Source organism: Epinephelus moara, chromosome 14, assembly GCF_006386435.1.
Source record: "Epinephelus moara isolate mb chromosome 14, YSFRI_EMoa_1.0, whole genome shotgun sequence".
In the NCBI taxonomy this organism is placed as follows: Eukaryota; Metazoa; Chordata; class Actinopteri; order Perciformes; family Serranidae; genus Epinephelus; species Epinephelus moara.
Genome location: NC_065519.1, coordinates 4016227 through 4032390, shown reverse-complemented (window position 1 = coordinate 4032390; position 16164 = coordinate 4016227). Strand labels below are relative to the sequence as shown.

At 39.3% G+C, this 16164-nt stretch overlaps 1 protein-coding gene across 1 annotated transcript in view; it reads left to right on the top strand.

Moving 5' to 3' along the window:
* Window positions 1–10075: 10075 nt before the first annotated feature.
* sptbn5 (spectrin, beta, non-erythrocytic 5) overlaps window positions 10076–16164 on the top strand; it is a 46494-nt gene continuing 40405 nt past the window's right edge. The window contains exons 1-4 of the mRNA XM_050062288.1: window positions 10076–10281; window positions 11792–11908; window positions 12788–12945; window positions 13028–13256. Coding sequence (XP_049918245.1) covers window positions 13122–13256 — 135 coding nt within the window. The 5' untranslated portion in view covers window positions 10076–10281; window positions 11792–11908; window positions 12788–12945; window positions 13028–13121. The remainder of the gene's footprint in view (window positions 10282–11791; window positions 11909–12787; window positions 12946–13027; window positions 13257–16164) is intronic.

Sequence of the window (16164 nt, the reverse complement as noted above, 5' to 3'; positions counted from 1 at the left end):
CAGAGAAGGAATCCTGGTGATTTACTGACTTGCTGATGTCACCTTCAGGAAAGAATTTGCCTTCAAATGTTAAAAATCTAACTCATATATTTTGGAGAAATGTCCTGATCACATTCCTGCTCTCCAGAGGATAAACTTTTTAGATGACATGACTCTGTGATCTTTTCTCTCGCCTCTACCACAGGACAAAATTTAAAAAAGTTCTACGTCTAATGTCAACATTTAATGCACATATTTTAGTGAAATATTCTGATTACATTCCTGCTCCCAGAGGAACAATCCCATTTTTTTTGTCGCACATTACTCCTCTCCAGTGATTTTGTGACTCTCTGGTGTCACCATTAGGACAGAATTTGCCCTTAAACATTAAAATTTAATGCACATATTTCAGTGAAATATTCTGATCACATTCCTGCTCCCAGAGGAACAATCCCATGTTTTTTTGTCGCACATTACTCCTCTCCAGTGATTTTGTGAATCTCTGGTGTTACCCTCAGGACAGATTTACCCTTAAATGTCAAACTTTCATGTACAGATTTCTGTAAAATGTCCTGGGCATGGTCCTGCTCCTCAGAGGAAGAATCCTGCTGATTTCATGACTCTCTGGTATCACCATCAGAACAGAATTTACACTGAAATTTCAAAATTTACTGCGCAGATTTCTGTGAAATGTCGTGGTCACACTGCTGCTCCCCAGAGGAAGAATCCTGATCATTTTATGACCCTCTGGCGCCACCAGCAGGACGGAATTTACCCAAAATTTAATGCACAAGATTTCTGTTTAATGTCAGAATCATATTCCTGCTCACCAGAAGAAGAATCCTGGTGATTGCTTGACTCGCTAATGTCACCATCAGGAAAGAATTTGCCCTTAAATATTAATTTAGTGCACATATACCTGTGAAATATCCTGATCACATTCCTGCTCTCCAGAGGATAAACCTTTTAGAATACATGACTCTGTGATTTTTCCTCTAGCGCCACCCTCAGGACAAAATTTACCTGTTTAGTTCCACACCTGCCCAGACTGTAAGAACAGACAAATCACCAGGGTGTAGTTTGCTCATATGACACAGGAACACTCGGCGAGTGCAGACCTCGGTCACGACCAGTCGTCCAGTCTTCTGTGTTATGCAAATTTGCAAGTGCAATCATTATTTTTGTCTGGATGTATTTCCTCAATAACCCTGTTGTAGTTTATTGCAGATCATTTAGATATTGATCATAATTCGTGACATGAAAAGTGTTCTGCTGTTTTATTACTATTGAACTTTACTACCAGCCACTGGATTTCAGGATGTTGGCATTTATTCCACCAGGGTCAAAAGTGAAAAACAATGTGTGTATACACCCCTCAATTCGGATCCTAAAATGTAATGGGTTCTTCCTCGGCCCGTGCTGCACCCTTCAACTGAGTTTCATGACAATCAGGTTTTAGTTAGTTAGTAGTTTTTCCATAATCCTGCTGACAGACAGACAGACAGACAGACAGAGGTAATAATGTGACTGCTGTCTGGATGACTTTTCTCTCTGGTCCAGACTGCACACGCCGGCAGGTGCTCGTGGTAGATGATTGGTGTTAAAGCTCAGGACTTTGGCACCACAGACTGTGCTCTGCATGCTGAGTGTTAGATTAAATCACTTTGATTGAAAGCATGACCCTCTTTAACTCACTGAAGCTGTGACTGTGAATATCAGTCATTCTGATTGGTGGATAAGATGCATGCATGTGTTTGTGGATAATCTGTGAATGTGTATCTTCGTATGTCCTGCATTTTAATGTTTGGCGTCACACATAATTCTACATACATATTTTGCTTTCACACATTTTACACAAACATAGTCTTAACTATGTTTGTGTCTTTTATTTCACTTTACTTGTATTTATATGCAATCAATCGTCTATTTTTCTACTCTCAGGAGTTTTTAAAAATGTATTTGGTCTCTGAGGGATTTTTACCTGAGAGAAAAAATGCAAAAATTCTTTTTACCATCTTTGCGACTTTTTCTGTGTTTTCAGCCAATCAGGATGGAGGGCGAGGAGGATGGAGCGGGGCGGGTCAGAGAGCTGCAGGAGCAGAGGATGGCGGTCCAGAAGAAAACCTTCACCAAGTGGATGAACAGCGTCTTCACTAAGAACGGGGTGAGACAGGAAGAAGAAAAGATTTAACAGTTTCAAGATTATTAATAAATTACATGGTAACGTAGGGGGGCATGGTGGTGCAGTGGTTAGCATTGTCATCACACAGCAAAAGGGTTCCTGGTTTGAACCCAGAGTTTGCGTGGGTTTCCTCCAGGTGCTCCAGCTTCCTCCCACAGTCCAAAGACATGCAGGTTAACTGGTGACTCTAAATTGTCCGTAGGTGTGAATGTGAGTGTGAATGGTTGTCTGTCTCTATGTGTCAGCCCTGTGATCAACACATTCTCACTCTGACCTCGTCTCATATCTACATTTGGTCACGGACCTTCAACTTCCAGATACAACGTGAAAGGTACCTTGGGTGTGTTGGTTGTGGTTACATACATTATTTTCTTTCAAAATACATTTATGTTTTCACAGGAAATTTACCGTTTACATACAGTCTCTTTCAAAACAAAGCCAATTGATGATTTTTTTCCTTAACAACAAACACATCTGGATGGGTTTAGGAAAAAAGAACACAGTTTGGCTTTTTAATCTTATGAAATGCAAACACCGGCCTCCCGGGTGAAGGTTAGTGCTTGTTGGACCTGTCCACCACCCTTCCTGCCTGCCCTACTTGGACTTTCGCTGGCTTAACTTTCATTCTTGTCCCACCACGTTTCCCCCTGACGCTGCCGAGGACTGTTAAATTATAATGGCAACCAGCCGCGTATCATGCTGACGTTAAAGAACGCCTTTTTCGTTGGTTTCTGACGCCACAAGTCACTGTCCAACCACTGGATTTCGACAACTTTGGAATGAAACCAGGTTGCTGTGTTTGTCTGGCAACCTGTCAAGGGTGTACCCTGCATCTTTCCCAGCATCAGCTGGGATAGGCTCCACCCCCACTGGAGTGTATCAACACATGCTACATTAACCCAAGACTATCTTAAACAGAGTATTTAAGTAAATGTACTTAGTTACATTCCGACACTGTACGTAGTTTTTATTTACTCCTAAAGATATAAAACTGAAAAGGCATAAAAACACTCCAGATTCTTGTTGGTGAACCAGATCCAGGACTGATGCTGACTCACTGTGGAGCAGAGACACAGAAATGTGCTGAGTGGATGTTTCCAGCATTAACGGTGGTTACAGTAATAATAATCCTAATGACGCTGCCTGCATGTGTCTGCAGACTGATCCAATGACAAACACAGACAGACAGACACACAGACAGAGAGCCGGCATGGAAACACAGCAGGACTGAACACACTGAATACACTGTGCTGACTCTGACATGCAGCACTGAACCAAGCAGGACCAGAAACAGAGACAGAGACACTTTCCTTTGAAAATCCAGTGTTGATACACTTAGACAAACTTAACTGGTTTAATGTGACTGACGCCAATAAGAGATGAGCGCTTCAATCCATATACTCACTCAAGTTACAATTTTCTGAGGTACTTTACTTAGGTATTTCTACTTTGTTTTACTTTGTATGTCTACTTCACCACATTTACCTGACAGCTCAAGACACTGAAGTGGGATTTACACTTCTTACTGTAAGCTGAAACCATTTCCCTCAGTGGAAACAAAGCTTTTATTTAGGCTACTTTCATTTTACAAATAAGAAACAATAAATCGCGAAGACAATAAAGCCTCCACAAAATGTGAGGCATTTTAAGTCTGTGTGATTTATCCTGGGTTCATATGAGAAGTGAAAATCTCCGCTAGGCTCTAGGCTAATTTATACAATGTAAAATGCCGTAGGCTTGTGCTAATAATGTTAGCATATTGTATTTGTTTGGAAAACATGTTTAGTATAAGACAGTTGTTTTGTCACTGAACCTTGTGAGCTGTAATGGAGCTGAATTTTGTAACGTTACCTTTGTTAAATGTTGCTGTTGTCCCTGGCTTCATATGAGTAGAGGAAAAGTCTGCTAGCTGCTAGGCTAATTTATACAATGTAAAATGCCATAGGCTTGTGCTAATAACGTTAGCATGTTGTATTTGTGGGGAAAATGTGTCCAGATAAAGACAAGTGTTTGTCTGTGAATGCTGTGAGTTATAGTGAAGCTGATTTGTGTTTGAAACTGTCTCTATTAAGCCATGTTTAATGTGTGTTTAATGTGTGTTTAATGTGTGTTTTGAATCAGCTAAACTTTAGAGCACTTAATAGTATCCCTACCGCAGACTAGTGTGTTGAAGGTGTAACTGCAGAGTGACACAGACACCGGCATAAGCCGCGTAGGCTAAGGCATAGAGCTGACACACAAGTATAAATCCTGCTTAATTAGTTTGCAGATAAAGATTTGATTCAACCATGTTTCATCTTTACAGATTAAACGAGCGGTTTTAAAACGTTTTGTGCCCAGGGCACAACAAAGGGCAAACCAAAATCTCATGGCACACCTTTATTTGTTCACAATAGCTTCTTTAACATGTGTTATGACTTTTATCACGACATGAGACATGGATCAAATGAATTAGAATGTTTATATTAAAGGAAACTTGAACAGAAAATGGAAATATAACATAAGCTTTGTTTAGTTTTTGTGATGATGTCAGTGCCATTCCTCCTGTTATCTGTTATCATTGTGAGTCATGTAACTGCAGCCTATCAGCTCATACAAACACATTAATCGTCAGGTATGAACGCTGTTCTCAGCCTCCACACGCTCTCACACTAATGTTATAGATTAAAAATAGAAGAGTTGTTGCTCCGTCTCGGGCAGGTTTGACAGATTCCAGTCGGTTAATGTAGCTCTGGGTTTGATTTCACGTGTTTTCTCTGATAACTGGATGCCAGCTGTTGGCTGAACACTGAGGCCCGCTGCTGCTCCTCATTCCCAGAATTCCTCTGGGATTTCTGTGGGATGGCAGCAGGGAGAGAAAATGCATGTTTCCATCTGCACTGAGGTCATGTCCTCTGTAGTATTTCTGGACATTCTGGGAGTATATAATGACATGAGCTCCACAACTGCACACTTACACTTTCTTTTTTTTTGAAATGTGCACATCAGTTGAACTAATTTACACTTTTTAGTGCAAAAAAAGAAAAGAAACACAAAACACAACCAACCAAACAAACAAAAACCTAAATAAAAGAAATAAAAGAGAAGAAGATGAAATTATCTGTAAGTGGCATCATGCAGACAATAATATAAGGAATTTACAGGAAATATAATTGAATAGTTAAATACATAAACAATCTTGAGAAGTTAAAAATATGTAATGAGTAAGATATTTTGTTTTTATTTTATATTTTATATATACTTTTTATATTATTTTTAAATATTTTTTTTATCATATTCTTATATTTTTATTGAAGTAGTTTAAATAAATAATATGGGATTTATAGAATAAAACATTTTCTTTATATCATAGTTTTAAATGTAAGTGTTAATTTAAAACATATTTTCAAATTAGATTAAATTGATATAATTATATATAGTATATAACTACTACTGTTATACTAAGAGGAAAATAACTGTTGTAGTGTATATTCCGGCCACTGGCGGCAGCACTGAGCGCTGCTGCCGAGCAGAGCAACAGTGCGGCGGTGAAGAAGACTCTCCGCGCCATGTTTGAATTCACCTTGTTAGCTCCTCAGTCAGTCGGAGTCAATCATGTTTTCTGTCACCGTACACTCACCTGTCATCACCTGCTCCCCGCCTGATAAGTCACTAAGGGAAATATCTTTTCTGCGGTGAGTGTTATTTTCTCTCGCTTTTCCTGTGATTAATTAAACTACTGTCTGAGTCACGGAAATGTTTGTGTTTAATCATATCAATCCAGGACCGTGGCGCGAACTATGAGATTAACAGTTCCCAACCGTAGCGGATTCATGGATCGTGGGTTTTAGCAGCAGCTTAGATTTTAAAATCATTCTCGTGATTCTGCTGATGTCTTAAAGTCCACCTAGAGTGATTAATATTTGCCCGGAACGATGTCAACGTTTATAATTATCCAACATTTCCACCGACTGTGAGCTCAAAATGAAGCTATGATCGGCTAAAGCTAACATGAGTGCACACTACAGTTAGCTTCAGAGGCTAGGTAAGCTAGCATTAGCTTAATATGTGGTTTGACCTTGTTAACCTAACCTTAGCTAGGAGAAATACAATTTTAGGGACTGTTCTTTACTTACCAGAGGAGGAGGGTGGCTGGGTGTGGCTTTGTTTGTTTATTTATTTGAATAAATAAGTAAATTAGCCATTAGATTTTAAATTTACCCTCTGATGTTTGAAAGTTAAAAGTTAAAGACGAAATCTTGGAGCTGATAAAAGCCTCAGTTTTTCACTCTTGTCGTGCATGCTGGTTAGTTTGTGCAGTTTATTTATTTATCTTTGGTAAAACTTTAAAAGTAGGTTAAAATAATTTTGATGAAATATCACTATTTTATGCTCAGATTTAATTATGAATTTTCTGATGGAAGCATTTGTCCCACATAATGTGTTCAAGGACCGTCGGAAATTTGAAAATCAAGTTCTGTTTTAACAGTTTCTGGCTGTGATAAATGGTGTAATCTTGCCAATTTGTAGAGGAAAACGTAACTTCCAAATGGGGTTTGGAAGGCACTTTTCCTTAAAAAAAAATTCCTTTTAAAGCTTTTATTTTAAGCACTGGGGAGGGACTTATGTTTTTTATTTTAGCTTAGCAGAGGGATATACAAATGGTTGTATTTTGTATTTATCTTACAGCAGATTTTTAAAATCAGCAAAATTACACCACTTATCACAGCCAGCAACTGTAAAAACAGAAATTTTCATTGAATTTTCACATTTCCAAATCAAACATGATCTTAAAATAGTGATATTTCATCCAAATCACTTTATTCTACATACCATTTAATTTTCTTTTCCAAAACCGTTTTTATGAACTAACCAACATACACCAGCACGAGTAACAAAAATTGAGGCTTTTCTGAACTACAGGATTTTGTCTTCAACATCAGAGGATTTAAAAGTCTAAAAACTGATGTATGGTGGAGGGAGGGTCATGCATTTCTCACCAGTCACTCAGGGAGGCTCAAGGAAAAATATTTGTAGCTTAAGGGAGGGTCAGAAAAACAAAATAAAAAATGAAGTCATACCTCAGCCACTCCCTCCTTTGACAAGTAAAGAACACTCCCTTACTCACTTAACTGCTAAAGTAAAACACGAGGTAGGCTAATTATACTTTCCCTCATGTATTTCCATCAAAACCAAGAGCAGTGTTCGTACCTGTCTGAGTTAAAAGTACTAACACAACTGGTTTTACTCCATGAAATCTATCTGATATCTCTTATTAGTTTCTTTGACATTCAGAGAGTACCTTTGTAATCCATTTATATAGTCTAATATAATTGATCTGCATTGATTCGTTGATAACAACTGAAAACTTATGATTGACATTTATCCCCCTCTTCAGATATTTTACAGTCCAAACTATTGATTGAGAGGGTATTTAACAGATTAGTAAAAAAAAAAAAGTATTTAGTTGCAGCTCTATTCAGCTCTTCAATCAACTCAAAGCTAATGGAGGTAAATATTCTTTTTTATTATTCTATGGCGTTGTATTCTGAGTTGGGTGTGGTGAACAGGAGTCACTGTGTTATTTCCACGGCAACAGGAAATCAAACTGAGGTAACTCTATAAAAGGCTGTTCAGATAGTCCACCTTCTTGTTTCACCAACATAAACACACACCAAATATCAAGACAACAGGGTTCCTGGAATTCCTACACCTCGATGTTACACCCAAACACATCACTCCATGTCAGTTTGTGCTTTTTACAGCTGAATCCGAAATCTGACCACGCAAGATTCATTATAGACATCCTGCTGACAAACAACAAAGTGATGGAGATTAAAACTCCAACAAAGAGTTCAGTGTGATGTTAACAACCTTTAAATTATTTTCTGTTATGTCTTTAAATAATGACGCAATATATTTTATATTTTTATTTGGGTAAACCAAAGCAACATACAAGTAATTTTGTCACTGTAATAAGCCTTGAAGGCCCAAACCTTTTTTTTAAACTGTTGAAACAAAGGGAATACTGATTAATAATAATAAAAATAACAATCATCATCATCATCAAAGTTCCATGTTAATGGTTTTTTTTTTGTTGTTGTTGTTGTTTTTTCCCCCCAGTCGTTCAAGTTGATCAGAAATCTGGCCTGAAGACAGTTTTTATTTGCCCCTATTTTTATTAGCTCACATCCCAGCTACATCAGCTGATCTCAAACAGCCCAATCACTGATGGATCAGCTGATTGATGGAAGGGAGTCAGCTGATAGATCACATGATTCCTTTCTATGCAACCTGTTGATGAATCTCACTCATGGCACCCTATACTGCTCTGGCCTGCCTACTGTCGCTGCTTCCTCTGCAAGCTGCTTTGCAACCCACCTCCACCCCAGCTCCTCCTTTTCATGCTTATCAATGTTGTTTCTGTTTGGCATTGATGCTGCTCTGTTCTGTTCCCGGGCGGTCTGCTGCTCTCCCTGCCTTAGGCTTTCCATGTAGGCACATGGAAGAGTAGGGAGATGTGCTTTCTCTGCCACAGGCTTTCCATGTAGGCATGTGGAAGGGCAGAGGGGTGTGCTCTCTTCACCTTAGGCTTTCTGCGTAGGCCTAGGAAAGGTAGAGAGCCCCCACCAGAGCCATATCACCAAATATAATTCTGCAAATGGGAATAAAGTTTACTTTGACTAAAGAGATCCTGACTAAAATCAAACTTTTCATAGCCTCCTAGAATAGTAAATCAATTCAGTGAGATGATCAGACCGAAAACTTTCTTATTGGATAAGACAGTTGAAAAAAGGTAGTAAATTGCGATTTTATATCCCAATACTCAGCATATTGCAAAATGATTAAATTCACAATGATATTGTGTCGTGATTTAAGTATCACGTTAACATCTTATCAAGGAGCCTCTGGTGATTCCTTCCCCTGTCAGTTATACTTCTCTTTAATTTGAATACAGCTCCTACATCAGACAAGTAGTTATTTTTTTCTCAATGAACTCAACGTACAGTTTATGAAATGTTAGAGAATAGTGAGAATGTCCGTTACAGTTTCGGAGAGTCCAGAGTGACATCTTCATTTTGTCTGATCTACACTCCAAAACCCAGAAATATTCTGTTTACAAAGATACAAAACAAAGAAAAGCAGCAAATCCTGACACTGGAGAGGAAGAAGGAAGTAAAATACTTTTTTTTAAAATCGATATTTTTTTTTGGCATTTTTAGCCTTTAATGGACAGGACAGAAAAGTGTGAAAGGGAGAGAGAGAGGGGGAGTGACATGCAGCAAATGGCCACAGGCTGTAGCCGAACCCGGGCCGCTGCGGCAACAGCCTTGTACATGGGGCGCCTGCTCTACCACTTAGCCACCGACGCCCCAGGAAGTAAAATACTTGACGGGGAAATTCGGTATCAGCAGGACTGTGGGCTCTGTGGTCACAGAGGTAAAAAGAGACGGAGGAAGACATGGTGGACTTTGTTTTGGAGCTGTAAAACCGAAACACATTGGATCTAAAGTTAAAGCCAACACTCTCCTTATTGGAAGGAATGAATCCACTTGGCGAGCTGCTCTTCGCTGTAAGATGTTCCCTGACCTGCAGATAACCAGGATGTCCTGACGCAGAGTGGACAGAGACGTTATGTAACACACCTCAGGAGGAAGAAGCACTCGACTCTCAGGATGATTTAAGGGAAACTAGCTTTTTGACTTTGAACTTCCTGTCAGTCACAGAGATGTAAACATGTCTCCTCACACCTTAGAAAAAACACTTACACTATACAGAATGTAGAGGTGGAAGACGTATTCAAATCCTTTGCTGAAGTAAAAATATATTAGTGTACAAATACTTCATACTATTTCAGATCACTAAAAGTTTTGAATGACAGAATTTGGTTAAAATGCTGACTTTGGGTTATAACAGGACATCACAGAGTAAAAGGTGAGCTGTCAGTGTTTAACTGTCTTCACCTCCTGCAGGACAACGTGGAGCTGACTGACGTTTACACTGAGCTAAAGACCGGAGTCGTCCTCATTCGTCTGCTGGAGCTCATCTCCAGGGAGACGCTGCCTCCACCCAGCCGCCGCAAACTGAGAGTCCACTGTCTGGAGAACAACAGCATTGCCATCAGCTTCCTAAAAACCAAGGTAAGTCACCTGTCCGCATCATCCAGAGTCTTAAAAACCAAGCTAACTCACCTGTCCACATCATCTACAGTCCTAAATACCAAGCTAACTCACCTGTGGACGTCATCCAGATTCCTAAAAACCCAAGGTAACTCACCTGTTCATTAGAGATACGCGGATGGCGTTTGAGCGCACCCGAATCCTCGTGCACTCAACAATCATCCAGCTGCCACCCACCCGACGTAATTATCTTCTAAAATTTAGAGACCCGCACCCAACCCGCGCCAAACATTAAGTTATTGTATTTACATTTAAATGATGTCCAGCCCTTCGTGCTCATTCATTTTTCATATAGGCGCATTTTCTTGACTTAACAATTAAAAGATTATAGGCTACTTTCGAATGTGGTCACATTTCTAATGTAAAATTACTCTAGGCTAATATTGTTTGCTCTGTTGCAATAATAAAAGTCTTTGAAGTAAGTCAAGTCCTCTTGTGCCCTGTTTTACAGAGTGTGCGATCCCCTCCCGTTTCTTCTCGTTTAAATACGAATATAACTGACAAATCCACCTGCAATCCACCTGAAATTAATTACAGTGTTAATTTTTATCGGCTTATCCACCCACGGATTGCGGATATATCCGCGGATGTCGTGGATATATCCGCAAGATTTGCATCTCTACTGTCCATGTCATCCTGAGTCCTAAAAATCCAAGGTAACTCACCTGTCCACTTCATCTAGATTCCAAAAACCAAAGGTAACTCACCTGTCCATGTAATCCAGAGTCCTAAAAATCAAGATAACTCACCTGTCCATGCCAGTTAGAATCCTAAAATTAGAGCTAACTCACCTGTCCATGTCATTTAGAGTCCCTAAAATCAAGCTAACTCACCTGTCCACGTCATCCAGAGTCCTAAATACCAAGCTAACTCACTCGTCTGCATCATTTAGAGTCCTAAAATTCAAGCTAACTCACCTGTATGTCATTAAGAGTCCTAAAATTCAAGCTAACTCACCTGTATGTCATTAAGAGTCCTAAAATTCAAGCTAACTCACTTGTCCACGTCATCCAGAATTCTAAAAACCAAGGTAACTCACCTGTCCACGTCAAAAAATCGAAAAACTATTTCCGCATTGAAAATTTGTCTGTGGTGTGAAGCCGGCATTAGAGACCTAAGTCTTTGGACCTTTCATGATTTCTGTCTGTTTTTAGTGTGTTGTATGTGGCTCCATCTTGTGTTGATGTTTGCACATTACAGCTGTCATTTTACCTCAACACTGAATGAACAGAAAATTTAAATATTGAGTAGACACATTTTTGGGTGAACAATTTTTCTCTTGCAACAGAGACTGACCTCCAGATAGTTCTAGAGGACGCTTGTTATAGGCTAATTATTTGTAAACTGTTTTAAAAAATCATCTGGATGTTTAAAGGGATGGATTTAATGACTTTTTGTTGCAGCTCCATAAAGTGTAAATGTGACAGTCTGTTGCCACAAAGCGATCAGTGTCCCTCCTCTCTCTCGTCAGATTCGGGTGGATCTGATTGGTCCAGAGAATGTGGTGGACGGGGACCGTACGCTGATCCTGGGTCTGCTGTGGATCATCATCCTCAGGTTCCAGATCGGACCCATCAACCTCGACGAGGTCGGGAATCAGTTTATGTTTAAATATGAGGATTTGTGTTTTTTAATTATTTTGTGACCTGAAATCTAATTACATAGAAAACACAGTTTTAGCTGTGTGCACTGATTGGATCTGTTTTCATCTTTTCTTTTTTTCTCGGCCTTTTGCCTCTCCTCATCTTCTTCCCATCTTCCCGTTTTATTTTTGATCCTCTCCTCACCTCTTTTCCTTTCCCTTTCTTTGTCTTACTTCCTCTCGTCTGTCCTTCTTTCATCCTTCCCTCCTCTTCTTTCCGTTTTGTCCTTTGTCTTTATTTTCTGTTAATTTCTTTGTCATTCTTTTCTCTTGTCCTTTTTTTCTGTCATTCTTTCCTCCTCCTGTTTCCTTCTTTCCATCTTTTGCTGTTCCTCCTCTCCCTTCCTTGTTTTGTCTGATCCCTCTCCTTCTCTTCTCTTCTTTATCTTCACCTTCTATCTCTCTCTGTCCTCTGCTTTCCCTTGTTTCACTTTCATTTTCTTTCCTCACCTCTTTTCCTTCCCTTTCTTTCTCTTACTTCCTCTCCTCCTTTCCTTCTTTCCTCTTCTCCTCTTTCCGTTTTATTCCTTTGTCTACATTTTATATAATTTTTTCTCATGTTTTCCTTTTCTCTTCTCTCCTCCTTTTCTGTCATTCACTCTGTTGTGCTGTTATCTTTTTTCCCTCCTCTCTTCTCATCATTTTCTTTTACTTCCTGTACTCATTTCCTCCTTGCATCATCTACCTGTTTGCATCTTTCCATTTTTTTCCATTCCTCTTCTTTTCTCTCTCTTTCCATTTCTTTTCTTTCTTTGGTTTGTGTCATCTAACTCCTTCTCCACTCCTCTCCTTCCTGTCTTTTTCCTCTCCCCATCTCACCCTCAGGTGGGAGGTGGAGGCAGTGTGGCTCATCGCTCGGCGAAGGAAGCTCTGCTGATCTGGTGTCAGAGGAAGACGGCAGGTTACGAGGGTGTCGAAGTGCAGGACTTCTCGTCCAGCTGGAGGAGTGGACTCGCCTTCAATGCCCTCATCCACGCACACCGGTAACACACACACACACACACACACACACATTTTTTCTTTCCTCCATCCAGTCTGCTCATCCTCTGTCTCTCTCCATCTCAGGCCTGACCTGTTTGACTACCGCCGTCTCCATGGCGACGACCCCGGCCGTAACCTGGAGCACGCCTTCTCTCTGGCAGAGCGGGAGTTCGGGATCATGCAGCTGCTGGAGGTGGACGACATGGTGGTCCCCCACCCGGACGAGAAGTCCATCATGACCTACGTGTCGCTGTACTACCACTACTTCTCCAAGATGAAGCAGGGACAGACGATCCAGAAGAGACTCGCCAAGGTCTGAACCACTGAGCCACCGTCCTGTAACACACACATCACATGTAAAGTTCAGGGTACAACACACTCAGGTGCCGAACTGGAATATAATTTAGAGGTGCTTTTACTGAGACTTGAGTTTCCATTTTATTCTGCTTTATAGTTTTACTCCACTACATTCATGAGACATCTAGAGTTACTTTGAGACTGACTTATCATTAACCGATAAAAGCTTGTACTGTACATGAGAGAAAAATTATGAGAGATCAAACCAGTTCCAAACCTTTCTGTCTCATAACTTGTAAAATATTCTTGTGTGTTTTTATTTATACTTCAGTCAGAATCCAAAAGATGTGTGTTAATGTAAGAATAGAGACAGGAGGTCTGTAGTAGTAGAAGAAGAGACGGGTTTATCTGCTGCCCACAGTGATCTACAGACACACAAATGGTCCAAAGCATGGACTCTTCTGCCCTCTGCAGGCTGCTGCAGGAACTGCCTGCTGTCTGATTAAATCTTATAAAGTCAGCTGTAACATATAAGTTACTGTAAATAGGTGACTGTAGACACACTCACTTCCTGTAATCCATCTGCTGGCTCACACTCACACGGTGACTTCCTGTAATCTGTCAGGTTCCTCCTCCTGCCTGTCAGTCAGTGTGGATTACTGCTGGCTTAGATTGACCTGCTGACAGAGCTACAGCACACAGAAGCAACAGCAACACTGTGGGGGACTTTGAATTTAACACAGCTGCAGACCACAGTAAAACAAAATTTATATATTCATGTCAAATGATGCCGAGGAAAACACTTAAACACAGCATCAAGAAAACTAATAAAGAATAAAATAAATAAACACCACACAAAGACAGTAAAGAACCTACATGAAAGATAAAGCAACATAAATGTAAAGAATAACATAATGTATTGCCTACCTTTATATCATATATCATACAAAGTCATTACAGAATTATATAATTGCATTTGAGATAATTCTCTGAATGTTTTCGGGTCTTGTCTTATTTGCGCTCGCCTGTAGCTGCTAAGTCAACAGCAGTTGTAGCATGTCTCAGTGTATTACCTTCACACTCTGCACTTTCACTGGTGGTTTCTGAGGTGGACAGTGTGTCAGAGTCTCTTGCTAAAAAAGTTACAGAACGATTGGCTCACAAGAATGTCTGTACACTTGGACTAATAATACAGCTAATTGGCAAATATGTTTCCATAGTTAGCAAACTAGTTTACCTTGCCATTACGGACAGGTGCCGCACAGTGATTTAGCATTGACTGGCTCCCATGATTGAACAAGGATCTCTGGGTAACAGTAAGCCATTAATATTGTATACTTTATATTTAATAGTTTTTATGAATAGGCCAATTTTATCCTCACTAATAATACTAAACTTTATTATATAGCACCTTTTAAAACACAGTTATAAAGATACAGTAAAATTAAACACATTTAAAACCCAAGAAGAATAAAACAAATAACATGTCATAAAATATAATCTAAATAAAAGATAATATAAGGAAGGCCAAAAGTATAATCAAGATAATTAATGGGAAATAAAATCAATAAGATAGCGATAAAATAGCCAGACAGCTCAGATAAAGTCTGGATGTGCTTTACGATAGAAGTATATGAGACTTTAACAAAGACAGTGACTCAGACAGCTTTATATCCTCAGGCAGATTATTCCAGAGCCCACGAGGTCCTGATGTGTCGGAGTCGTGGTAATGTGTATTTTCAAACATATTTTTATTTCATAATCACATTTTCCAGGACTAGAAAAACTGGTAAAACTCATTGAATGTTCTGGAAAAGCCCTGGAATTTTGTTGTGTGTAATGACATTGTTACAGTAATCTTCTGTGGATAACACTCCACGTAAGGTAATATAACAGCCAATTTATTTTCTGATGCCGTCGACCTAATGCAGCTCTAAAATATTTCAACTTGTGACGTTTTATTTACCATCAAGTGCGTTTCTTAATTTTTCTCCCCGCATTCTGTCTCTCCCTCCATGTGTGCCAGCTAGCTTAAATTATGTTTGAGTAAAGTTAAAATCTAGTACATTTGAAAAATGCAGGGCAAGTAGGGAAAGAAAAAACAGTTGTTATGGGTCTGTGAAAAGTCATGGAAACGTTTTTAAAACTTTGCCCATTAAAATGTGTTTGGAACCTGCCCTGAGGAACCTCTAGGGGTCGTGGACCCACTGTTGAAGATTGTGGATTGTGGAGTATTCCTCATGGTGCCACTACTTTACATTTAAAAATAATTTGTGCTTTTTATTTCACTACATTTATGCGACAGCTTTGGTCACTTTGCAAATGTAAATCTTTTTTAAGACAAAATGATTCATCGATCAGTTGACTTTAAGAAAATGAATTGGAAACTACTCTTTTTCATTTCACAGGTTCACAAAGTTATCATTTGAATAATGTTAATAATTAACGTATTAGTAATAATGTTGAGGTTAAACAAACAATCATTGCACAGATGCCACTTTGGGCCCTTGAGTTAATTCGACAAACATTTCTCACTATTTTTACCATTTTTACAAACTTTCGATCGATTAGTGGAGAAAATAATCAAATTAATCCATAAGGAAAATAATGATTAATTTAAAAAACAACAGTAAAATCTTGCTTTTACATTAATGCATGAGTCAGAATTTTCTGCTGACATCATATATAATAGTATATCAGTGATACTTTTGATATTTTAACTACATTTTACTGATACATACTTTTACTGTAGGAAGGTATTAATACTTTTACCTGCAGCCTCTGTCTGTAGGATTGATGGTAGTGCTGTTTCATGTTGGTTAGTCATGTGACCTTGGAGCCTTTCTACCCTGTGTAGTTCACTGTGGGCGGGGCTGCACACACTAAGCTAATCAGATCAGATCACACACTCTGAGACGCTGCAG